The 13,336-nt window shown below is 33.0% G+C and overlaps 1 protein-coding gene across 2 annotated transcripts in view; it reads left to right on the top strand.

Moving 5' to 3' along the window:
* MGT10 (magnesium (Mg) transporter 10) overlaps positions 1 to 5,757 on the top strand; it is a 326,639-nt gene extending 320,882 nt beyond the window's left edge. For both annotated transcript variants that reach the window (XM_089817707.1, XM_089817703.1), the window contains exons 12-13: positions 4,976 to 5,019; positions 5,113 to 5,757. In XM_089817707.1, the coding sequence (XP_089673833.1) occupies positions 4,976 to 5,019; positions 5,113 to 5,208 (140 nt within the window). In that variant the 3' untranslated portion in view covers positions 5,209 to 5,757. The remainder of the gene's footprint in view (positions 1 to 4,975; positions 5,020 to 5,112) is intronic.
* The last annotated feature ends 7,579 nt before the right edge of the window (positions 5,758 to 13,336 follow it).

The following is a 13,336-nucleotide window of genomic DNA, read 5'->3' as shown; positions in this document are numbered from 1 at the left end:
AGAGAAGCTGTAGGCATTCAGCCACCAGCCTCTGTCACTGTTCAACTTTAGATTTGTATCTGTGTGTTCATTTCATTTATCTAGTTACTCATACATTCGTTTGCCTTCCCTTTGCACGTCTCTCACATGAGCGTTCCACGTTATTTAAATAAATAAACAATTAAATTAAATAGTTAATGTCTTTCTGATTGTAATGTTTTTCTCCAGTAGTGGTCCTAGCAAATAAATTCTTCCATATGTTTTGTAATGATTAAGGTTGCAAAGCTCTTTGATAATAGATGATCTTCTTAGTGTAGGTTTTTATTTCCTAGTTGGTTATTTGTTTTCATTTTGCTAGGTTTTTCTTATGCTTTTTAATTAAGCTTCCTCAGGATATTAAAGTGATTAATTAGTGTGAGGGGGTGCAAGGTGTTGACCTCTTCTATGGGACTTACCGTTTTTAGTCTATTGTGGGGGTCTCTTCCCAACAGTGTATCTTCACACTTAACTAGTTTTTTTTTCATTCTATTGCACTGTGCAGGTTTTTCTTTTGCATTCTCCTGATTCTATTTTGCTTCATTAGCATTTGCGGTTATCTCGTGGAGGCTAAATCTGTGTTGAATTCACAGATTTATTTCTGTTCATTCACTCTTTTTTCTGATTCTTCATCTTTTTAGATTCTAATAGATCTTTGGAACACAATGCTTCAAAGTCCAGTTTTCAAATTTCAAAAAGCGACTATTGACTGATTTTAGTAATTTTGAGAGTACGGAGTAAAAGTAATGAATTTCACCAGACCTTAGACCTCATTATAAAATTTGTCTGTCTTCAGTTCTTTCTTCTTCCCAGTCAGACCCCTGCGATTATTTTGTGGTGGTTTTCCTATGGAATTCGGACAAGCTAATTTGAACAGCTTGAATGCAATAATACACCAGCAAAATCAGCAATAAAATATACCATCATAAAAATTTGACAGCTGTCCTCACCTAGTTAAAAGTCCAAATCAGTCCAACTTCAAAAGGAAAGAGCTCTCCTCAGCATAGAAAAGTTAAACCATTAGCAGAGCTAGAGAGAATGTCCTCCATTTTTTCAATCAATTTCAAGTGTGCTTAGTGCTATTGAGATTCAATAGTGATAGGTCAACTTGGACTCCTCGGTATGTGCATCAGCAAACATTTATAATAAAACTTGCAATTGTCCACTCGAGATTACTGGATCGATTTCTAAGAAAACTTGCTCTGAATCCTTATAGCCTTGCGATCTAAACTACATCAATAGAAAAACTATGAACTCTTTTTCCTTATTGGCTAAATCTCAAGGGTCCTTTGACTCTCAGGAATCCCAATCCAACTATTTGCAAATTCTTGTGGTCAGAGTTACAAACAGCTAAACTATAAATTAATTTGTGTTTTCTGGGGGAGCTTGATTTATTAGATAACTTTATTTTCCAAAAGAACATGCCTAGCTTTCTTATACAGTATAGATGATAAAATGAATTTACCAATATATTCAATACAATGGTATGAGGAAACTTGAAAATGGGATGTAGACTAGCTTATATATACTTATATATAATATGCCAAGAGTCATCCTTCTGGTGGCACCTATTTTTATTTAAATCCTGTGAATTTTTTTGTGTGGGTTAGGATTTGAAAAGAATGACTCTCGGCATATATATATATATATATATATATATATATATATATATATATATATATATATATATATATATATATATAGTAGCAGTGGTTGTGCACTATGGAAGACATTTTTGAAAAACTTTAATCTAAGTATATACTTGTATTATATTAATATTAGCCTATCCATTATATGAATTATTATATTATTAATAGTAAAGTGACAATTACTATTATTTTTAAAATTATTATTATTAAATTTTATTTAGGTTAGGATTATAATTATGATTGGGCGTTAGGATTATGGTTAGTATTTAGATTATAGTTTATGTGGGTTCGTATTAAGGTATACATGTGTATGGTTAACATTAGGATAAAGTTTACCATTAGATTTTAAGGATGAGATTATGGGTAGGGTTAGAGTTCGATATAAGAATTATATTATGGTTTAAAGTTATGTTAGAATTATGGTTAGTTTTAGAATTGTCTCCCCCCTCTCTTTGTCTCTTATCAATTCCAAATCCATATAAATATACCCCCTGCCCCTCCCTCTCTCTATTTGTCTATCTCCTACTTCTAGTCTCCCTCTCTATAGAAAACAAAAACAAAATATGAATGCCTCTCTCTCTCTCTCTCTCTCTCTCTCTCTCTCTCTCTCTCTCTCTATCTATCTATCTATCTATCTATCTATCTATCTATATATATATGCCCCCTAATGTCTTTCTCCATCTCTTTTATCCCTTTTTACGCTTTCCCCCATCTCTTGCTCAATCTTTGCCTCCCCCCGCTATCTATTACCTCTCTCTATCTTATTGTCTATCTTATCTTATCTTATTTATACATATACCCCTAATATCCCTTTCTCTAGCCCCCCTATCCTTAAGTTATCTTTCTATTAAAAATATATTAGGACCCCTCGCCTCTCTCTCTAGATAGGCCCCCTAATCACATTCTCTCTCGCTACCACCTATCCAAGTCTTCCTCTATCTATTAAAAATATACTATGACTCTCTCTCTCCCTCTCTCCCTCTCTCTCTCTCTCTCTCTCTCTCTCACACACACACACACACACACAATATACTACCTAATATATGTGTCCCTTTCTCTCCCCCTCTCTTACACATTCCCCAATCTATATATATATATATATAACCCCTAATCACCTCCTCACTCACTCTCTCCCCTCTCTTATCTTGCCGTTATATCCCTCTCTCTACCCTTATCTCTAAGCTCTCTCTATTGAAAACATAATAGGATCCCTTACCCCTCTCTCTCTCTCTCTCTCTCTCTCTCTCTCTCTATATATATATATATATATATATATATATCACCCTCTCTCTTTATATATGCCCCCTAATCACCTTCTCTCTCAGTCTCTCCCCTCTCCTATCTTACCATCAAAATCCTCTCTCCACCCCTATCTCTAAGCCCTCTTTCTCTTTAAAAAAAAAAAGGATCACTTGCCCCTCTCTCTGGATATTCCCCTTGCACCATCTCTCTAACTCTCTTCCCTCCACCTCTCTCTAGATATGTGCCCCCTATCTCTTAGACTATATGTATTTTTTTATTTATATGCCCCTCCTCTCTCTCCCTCTCTCCCTCCCTCTCTCTTTTATCCCTTCCACCATCTCTCTCTCAATATCTCCCTCCCTCTACTATCTATTACCTCTCTCTATGCATACCCCCTAATCACCCTCTCTCTACCCCTATCTCTAAGTTCTCTTTATATTAAAAACATAATAGGATCCCTCACCTCTATATATGACCCCTAATTACCCCCTTGTGTACCTTCTCTTTCTCTCTTTGTCAAAGTTAATTAAATATGAATTATAATATCTAATATATTAGATAAATAATGAGTAATATTTTACTAAGATTAGAAGTGGAGTTATATTTAAATTTAGATTTCAATGTAATTTAGTATTAGTACCAAGTCTCAATTTTATTGGGTAGCTTTCAATTTATTTTAGGTAATATTGTGATTTGAAACATGAACATTTATTGTTAAGAGTTTAAGTCTCAATTAAGGGTGAAGTTGTGATTTGAAACATTAAGTCAAAAAGTACAACACAATTATATTTGAAAAAAAATTAAAAATATATATACACGATAGATTATAGATCAATATTAAACTCAAAAATTTGATGATCACTTTCTTTAATGATAAACCTTATACTAAACGTATATTCCATATTGAATTATTTTTCTCTAAGATTTATCATTCATGGTATTCCTATTACTTTCAAAGAACTCATTAACTATGATTAATAATAAAAAGCAAGAAATTGTTATCATTAGAAAATTAAATTGTTTCTATATTATTATATTTGTTTTTCTAATTAAGTATAATGGCATTTCTAATATAAAAATATAAAGAAAATATAGAAACATCCTAATTATAACTCAGAAAAATAAGAGGTATCTAATTTGTTATTTTATTTTTTTTACTAAATCTACTTATGTACACTTTTCTAACTTCTAGAAATAGAAAATCTAGAAAAAATAAATTGAAAAATCAAATTCAAAAAAGAAAAATGCGACTTAGCATATATAATTTTGATTTTTATCTATTATATTTGAGAATCTTATTTCACAATTTATCTTAATTTTTTAATAAGTTCCTTCAATGTCAAAAGGCATTTTCTATTTTAAATTGATTTTTTTTTAAAAGTTTGTAACTTCTCAAATTTGTTTTCTATTTTGTTTCTTAATAGTTATGATTGCCAAATGGCATTACATATTTTAATTTATTTTTTATAATTTTTGGAAATGTCAAATGGCATTACACATCTTAATTTGTTTTTTAACTTTTTGTTATTTTAAATTGATTTTTAAAATTAAATTTATTTTGTAACTGCCATCAAATCTTTTTTCCTTACACAGATTATTCCTTAGAATATTTGAAAGAATTGGTGTTGATCCTTCACAATGTTACTAGATTATGATTCTTGAAATCCTTAAAATTTAGTTATAAGATTTAAAATAACAGAACATGATTCAAAATATTATGCAAAGAAATTTACACAATTGAATCCACAAACACACATCTAATCGTGCAAATATGTTTTCTTTTGATGGGTAAACAAAGTTTGCACCATGCATGTCGAGATTAAGCTATGGGGTCCATGTTTTGGATTAAAAACTCTTGAATTCGTCATCCGAGTAGGGCGTACCCACAAAAGTTCTCGACTCTTTTAACTCGGTTGTAGGATAAAAGTGAAACATGTAGAACTCCGAGTGATAGCAAATGGAGAGTTTAAAATTATTAAATATATGCACAAATCATAATCTGCTGTAAGATGATGAATCAGAAAATGGAACTGGATTTCGTTAACAGTTTTTATTCATTGGCTTCTCAGGCATATTTGGAATGAATTTGAAGTCCTACTTGGAGGAGCGTGTGGTAAATCAGCCTCCTCCTTTCCTCACATATTTTCCATATTCTGTTGGCATTTTAGTTTTGAAAATGTAATCTAAAAGTTTTGGTGACTTGCAGTTTGCATTCTGGCTTACAACGGCTGGAATCATCTGTGGTGCAATGGCCTTGTTCGTGCTTATGTATTCATATTTAAAGAATCGCAAAATACTGTAGTAATCTTCAATTAAGGACGTGATAAGACTTCCTCTAATCCAGCGTTTTTCCTGTCTACGAAATATGGCCGCTTTGATTGGGTTAGTTATTAATGCTTCTTTTGCATTTAGAGAACAAATGAAATGGAAGTATAGTTGTAATAATATAGTTACGAGTGGACAGTCCACAAGAATCGAGAGTTGAACAGTTCAGCAGGAAACAAAATCTCCATCTTTTAAGAGAAAATTTGGTCCTGAAGAAATTTTTAATGACCACACAAGAGCAGACGGTCTCGGAGACCAAGAGAGAGAATTCATTTTAAAATTTCTTTCAGTATCTGCTCTTCTCTTGTATTTGTATTATAAAGAAGAGGGGATTCATTTTCATATTAGCAGTTTTTCCCTCTCCAAGGGGGAAGATTTTATTTATTATTGCATCCGATGGGAAAACATCTATTGCATTGAGAAATAATGCTCTCGAGTCGATCTCGAAGAGATATTGCACTAAACTTTACTATATCTGTATTATATTTTATATGTAATATGAACTAATTATCCATTTTATAGGTAATATTTTTTTTGTTTGATTTTTATATATTACATTTGGTATTTTTAAATCTGTTTTTGTGTGAAATATTTATTTTTGGAATTGATTTTGATATAGAAAAATTAAATTATAATTAATTTATAATTTAAGTAAAATAAAATGTAAAAGTATTTTAAATAGATTTTAAAAATATTATATATTAATATTTAGTTTATCATATATAAATAAAATGATCATCTAAAAAAATCTTCACATAAAAATTTTATCATAAAAAGAAAATTAATATGAAGAAAATAGTATGGATAAAGGTAATACTAAAAAATATATTTAAATAAAATTAAAAACTAATTTAAAAGTAAACAACTAAACTAATTTTAAAAATAAACTAAATCAATTTTTAAAAACTCAAAATCAAATTTAGATTAACTAAAAGAAAATATTGGTTAACTTTCTATTCTAAAATTATATGTTAATTTTATAAAAGAAGACAAAATAATTAAAGTATATGGAGGAAAAACAAACTTTCTAAGAAAAGGTTTAACATTTTTTAGAAAGCAAGAGTTATTTCAAAGCCTACTAGTGTAATTATTATTAAAATTTGTTGTGATGTATGTTAATTTGGTTCAACCTTCCGTAAACAAATTTGGAACAATACCATCAGATCTCATGAATCCATAACTTCAAAACATAATCCAACAATAACATTGATTCTAAATCAACCCTTTGTATTAAGTTTTATATTTGATTTGTATTTTGTTTTTGTTATTGACAATGCAAGATTTGAACCATTGACCTCCCAGAAGGAAGCCATGCCAATTCATCGTTGTACTGTGGGTGGCTCTTGTTTGATTTGATTGATTTGTATTTACAATCATATCTTGACATTTAAGGGCTAAATAAATACAGCTATAAACATGTGTGTCCAGTATATCTAATAATTTTAATGACATTACATTTACACAATGATAAAACAATTAATAACTATAAGAATTGGGGAACTAGACTTATATAAATTTATCATTTGAAAGGATGGTCAATTAATGCGCATGCCCTTTGCAATCATCGTTTATTATCAACTCCAAATTTCAACAAATTAGTTGAAAAGTTAGTCTGTTGTTTTAATAATCTAGGAGGATTCATAAAATAGAGTACATGTAATAAGACTCAAGTCATTCTCATTGCTTGCAACAATAGTGGGGCTACTTCTTGAGTCTGTAGTATAATAAAACACCTCCCAAATGCTATAATAGAACATCAACATCTATATCCACTCTCCAACAAATGCAATGAATTCACTAACAATAGTGCAACACACAATCAATTTTTTGATTTTACTAAAGCTCAAGCAAGGTCCAACACACCTTTTGAAAAATGCACGATACCTAATTCATGGATTTTCTTATTGCAACATCTTGAGTGTTATTCTAAAACCCCTTTAGATTGAATAAATGGTGTGCTAATTAATTTAGGACCCACACATCTTACTCTATGCTAAGTCACTTATCAACCAAGTTGTGACCTACACCTCACTACGTCTCAAGTTAAACACCAACTTATTACAAACATGATAGTAGTTTTTTTATGTTGAACATGCCAAATAATAGAGAGGTGGGGTGAATTGCTTATTCTCACACAACTTATAAAACTTCTTATCTATCAATTAACACTTTAAACATTTCCAATAATAACTTAAGATTTGTTGGTTTAGTACATCAGGCATCCACAGTAAATGTAAGCATGAAATACACAAAATCATTGAAACAAAGAACACCAAATCTTATGTGGAAAACTTATACTGGGAAAATTTGGGAGAAGTTAATTCATATGAAATATGAAAACACATATTAAGGTGACATCGAAAGGTGATTGATACAAGAGGCTCACTACTAGACAACTCGCTATTGGTACAATCATGCTTATCCCCAATACATAGGGCTCATTGTTGGAAGATATGAAAAGAAATAGAATCTGCATCTAAGTTCTATAATTGCTCTGCACAAACATGAATCTCCTTTGCATAGATTCATAATCACTTCATATATAGTCCCTGAAAGCCATGCATGCAATGCACTTCCACGCTTGGACTTTCTTGACAACAATTGAATTGCTCACCATACTTATACAAAATGATGAGATTTACAAGGTCCTGAAAAACATTTGAAATAGATCCCACCAAAACATTCTCGTAGTGCATGAAGGAATTAAAAAGGACCACCTTGACTAATACAACATGCCACACTTAGGGAAAATACATAAAAACTTTTCTTAAGCATTTGGTTAAAAAGGATGTATCCAACACATTACAATTACAAAATAGAACTGAAACTGTAAACACATCCAAATAGGATGGAACCCAAAACATACAATATGTGTAATGAAGGCATACATATGGAACCGATGGGTAGGATAGGTGTCAATTTATAAACATTGTAACAAGGCCAAATAATAAGCCTTTTCATTGGTTCAAAGGTTTTGAAAGTCAATTTTTAGTGTTAGCAAGTTTGAATTAAAAAAAATTAACCGGTTAGGAAGTTGGCAGGTGTGAGTAGTTTAGTTTGTTTTGGTTGGTTTCCTTGGAAAAAAATGGTTGTTACGAAGTTCAAAATACATATTTAGGGTGGATGGTTCTCTGAATTGAGAGAAAGAGGGGAGGGAGGGGAGGAAAAAATTGTAGTGTGGCAATAAAGTTCAGTAATATGCAATTTTGTGCACGTTGTCATGATTTCTTTCTTGTAGACTTGTTTCTTGGCACTTGATGGTATGATAATAATAAGATAAGTTTTTCAGAGTTATTTTTAACATGTTTACAATCTTTTGAAAGAGTTTTAACGTAACATATTTTTTTATCATATATTATTATGATTTGTGATTGTGTTGTGCAAATTCAAAACTTTGATAGCTTCAATGGAATGAATGATACATTCCACATTTTACTTGTCGCAATCCATTCCACTTTATGTATCCAATGTAATCCAATCCACTTTCATATCTTGTGGAATAATCACAATAGCTATATTATAACATATACTTAAATGACTTGATGTAGAAGGAACGATTTTGTGAGAAGTTGTAGGATAGAAGGTGCATAAATTAGCACTCTGAAAGCTTACGCCTAGTGCGGCTAAGATATTGGATCTTGAGAATTCCCTTACTAAGAATAGGTTTTTGTGTTAGGAGGATTGAGTAAATGGTGAATCAACTATAGTTTTGTTCAAGAAGTATTGGGAAAGCATAGAAGGAAGAAGCCCAAGTTGTGAGGGTTTAATAGTGAGGTTTTAACATTAACCAATTAGTTGAGTGTGACTACCCAATTAAATACCAAAATATATAGTTTGGGAACATTATTTAACTTTGTAAAAAGTTAGGTCATACTCTAGCGTATAGAGCACTTGCTTTGTAAAAAAATGGCCTGATTAAGCCTAGGACAGCATAAGATTTCCCTATACAATCGAGTTGGTTCCAAACAAGTGTGGTCAAAATTGACATATGTTGTATATCTATTTGAAGGGTATCTAGAACCCTAAAGAGTTTGGAGAGTTGTTTGTAAGAATTTGAAACTACATTGAGAAAATAGGTCTAGTGAGATTAGTAACAAAAAATTTCCATTTCACAACCTCCAAATTTCAATACATGCAAAATAGTAAAATTACATAGTTTCACAACCAAACTCACTTCCTACCTTTGAAATAGATAAATGCTTCACATCTTGATTATGTTGAAGCTTTAGGAAGGTTGAGGAACTTTGAGTGGGGAGTCTATAGTTGAAGAACTATTAAGACCTAGTGAAGAGTAGATTTGAACTAATTGTGTGATTGATTGAAAGGATTAGTGTGTAAAATGGTGAGAAGGTAATATCTTTGCAACATATTAGTATCAAAGCCACTAGTAGATTATAGTGGGGTTGAGAAGGAAATAAGTATTGAGAAGAGGAGAAGTGGTATAGTCCAATGTCATTAAAATAGAATTTGGCCAAGGAAAAGCAAGAATTGAGGGTGACCTTGGAAAAAGGGGAAACAAAATTAAGAGAAATGAGAGAGTAGGACAAAACCAAGGAGAGAGAGATGAGGCAAATGAGAAGGAAATGGAAAACTACAAGAAGGGATATAAGCCTTGGAAAGAAGGGCTAGAAGGGATGATAATAAGGAAGAAGGGTGTGCAGAAGAAGAAGAGGGAGCAGAAGTAGGAACTCCTAGAGGGAGACATGATGAGGAAATAGGTATGGAGGAGAGAAGAACAATAAGAATTCTGAAGGCAGTGCAAGGAAATGGAAATAGAGTATCTATTGATCTTCCTATCTACAATGGTAGAGTGGATAATGAAGAAATGTCAAAATGGATTAAGGCCCTTGAAAACTACTTTGAATTAAGGGACATGGAGGAAGATAAAAAAAAGGTGGAATTTTCTAAGGCAATGTTTAGAGGGATTGCATTAACTTGGTGGAGAAGTATATGTTCGAAATAATGGCAAGAGGAATGAACAAAATCGCAACATGGAGCAGGATGAAGGCTATGGTAAAGGAAAATGTCCTTCCATCAAATTTTGTTATTCAGACCAAGAGGGTAAGATAGAACTTGAAGCAAAAAGAAATGGAAGTGATGACATACACCAAGAAATTCCAAAAATTGAGCATTGAAGGTGGATTGGAGGATGAGTATGAAAAGGGAGCGAAGTACCTTAATGGATTGAGATACAATCTACATGATGAGATAGAGTTGAACATGCCTAAAACCCTTGGTGATTGTTTTAAATTAGCAATTAGAGGAGAGGAAATAGTAAAGAAGAAAAAATAAATACAAGAAGGGAAAGAAAGAGGTGGAGCAAGAAAAGGAAGAGGTGGTAGAACCACACATGATCACCAAAATTAGAATAAAAAGGATATAGACAAAGAGATATACTCGTATTAGAAGTTAGGATATAGAGTAGGAGGCAGATTTGGAAGAGGAGTCTTTGCAGGGAGATGTTAGACATGCAATGAGGTAGGACATCCTTCCTTCAAATGTCCTAAGTTGGAGTAACAAAATAGACCTAATGAAAGGAGAGTGAATCTGGCACAAGAAGAACGGAAAGAAGCAAAGCATCAAATTACAACAATGTGATTTACACTCTTCACAGAGATGAAAAACCTATCAATTTTTGGGTATGTGCAAGATCATGGTGAGCCAAAAAGTGGTGATATGAAAAATATGTAGTTTTGAAATGTCTAAATGTGTTTTGAAGTCGGCCTTGACTTTTTTCCCACTCATTCTAATATCAAACCAAAAAAGTAATACCTTGCCTTATCAAGTACTTGATATATGCACCCAAATCAGGGTGCCAAATTAAAATGCAAAGTGGGGACCAATTTTTAAGTTGTATAGTCCTAGTATAATTGGAGGAACCAATTCTTATATGTGTTTACTAAAATTTATTATATAGTATTATATAATTATAATTATATATTATTATATATTATATATTATCAATGTTATAAATTGATTAATTATATAATTATTTTATATATAGTTAGTACTTATTATATATTATTATATGATTATATATTATATATCAATAACCTAAGTTAATGAACTATATGATGATGTATGTTCATATGGATCCCCCTAGGGACATACATGTTTTGCTCCAATGGGTCGAAAGGGGCCATGGGATAACATATGAACCCATTCAACCCATTATAAAACATGTGTTCCTAGGGGTCCCAAGACCCCTATGGACATACATGTTGTGTCCTAATGGGTTGAAAGGGGTCAAGAATCACTTATGACCCCTTCAACCCATTACATGACAACATATGTTCTTAGGGGTGAACATATGTTGTCATATAATGGGTCAAAAGAGGTCATAGGGTATCTGATGACCCCTTTTGACCCATTGGAACACAACATGTATGGCCCAAGAGATCCTAGGACCCCTAGGAACATATGTTTTCATATAACGGGTCGAAACAGGTCATAGACCTTTGATCTATTAGAACACAACCCGTATGACTATAAGGGTCCTAGGACTCCTAGGAACATTTGTTATCATGTAATGCATCGAACGAGATCATAGAATACCATATGACCCCTTTCTACCCACTGGAATACAAGAGGTATGTCCCTAGGGGTGCTAGGAACCCTAAGAACATATGTCGTTGTGTAATGGGTCTAAAGGGGTCATAGGATATCCTATGACCCCTTTCTACTGATTCTATCCTATGACCCCTTTCTACTGATTGAAACACAACATGTATGTCCCTAGGGGTCCTAGGACCACTGAGAACATATGTTGTCATGCATTTGATTGAAATAAGTGATAGGGTACTCAATGACCCCTTCCAGCCCATCACAACACATGTTTGTCCCTAGGGGTCCTAGGACCCATAGGAGCATATTTTGTCATGTGATGGGCAGAAGGGGTCAAAGGATATCCTTTAACCCCTTTTGACCCATTAGAACACAACATGTATGTCCCTAGGGATCCTATGACCCTTATGAATATAATTTTCTATGTAATGGGTCGAAAGGGGTAATGGGATAGCCAATGCTCCCTTTCTACCCATTGGATCACAATATGTGTCCCTAGGGCTCATAGGACCCCTAGGAACATATGTTGTCTTACAATTGGTCAATTGGGGTCATAGGGTATCCTATAACCCCCTTTGACCCATCAAAACACATCACCTATTTCCCTGGGGGTCCTAGGGGTCATACATAATGTGTTTGAATGGGTAAATGACAACATATGTTCCTAGGGATCTTACAAGCCCTAGGGACATAGATCATGTGTTTCAATCGATTGAAAGGGGTCATAAGGCACCTTATGACCCCTTTCGGCCCATTATATGATAGCATATTGTCTTAGGGGTACTAGGACACCTAGGGACATACATCATATGTTTGAATAGATCAAAAGGGGTCACTAGGTATGCTATGAACCCTCTCAACCCATTATATGACAACATAAGTTTTTAGGAGTCATAAGACCCCTAGGGACATACATTATGTGTATAAATGGGTTGAGTGGGGTCATAGTGTTTGCTATGATCGCTTTTGACCAATTAAATGAGAACATTTTATCCTAGTGCTTCTAGGACCCCTAGGAACACATATCATGTATTCAAATGAGTTGAAAGCAATTGTAGAGTACCCTTTGACCCCTTTCGACCCATTATATAAAAAACATATGTTTAGACCCCTGGGGACATAAGTCATGTGTTTGAATGGGTCAAAAGGCATCATAGGGTACCCTATGACCCCTTTTCACTCATTAAATGATAACATATGTTCCTAGGGGTCCTAAGACCCCTAAGAACATATATCATGTGTTTGAATCGGTCGAAAGGGGTCATAGAGTACCCTATGACCCCTTTCGACCCATTATATATATATATATATATATATATATATATATATATATATATATATATATATATATATATATATATATATGTTCCTAGGGGTACTAGGACCCCTAGGGAGATTTATCAAGTGTGTGAATGGATAAAAAGAGATCATAAGGTACCCTCTAACCCCTTTCAACCCATTATATGACATCATATGGTCGTAGGGAAACTAAGACCCCTAGGGACATACATCATGTGTTTGAATGGATCAAAAGGGGTCAT

Source organism: Cupressus sempervirens, chromosome 1, assembly GCF_028749045.1.
Source record: "Cupressus sempervirens isolate cs-2001-9-10 chromosome 1, ASM2874904v1, whole genome shotgun sequence".
NCBI lineage: Eukaryota > Viridiplantae > Streptophyta > Pinopsida > Cupressales > Cupressaceae > Cupressus > Cupressus sempervirens.
This window is presented reverse-complemented; position numbering and strand designations above follow the sequence as displayed.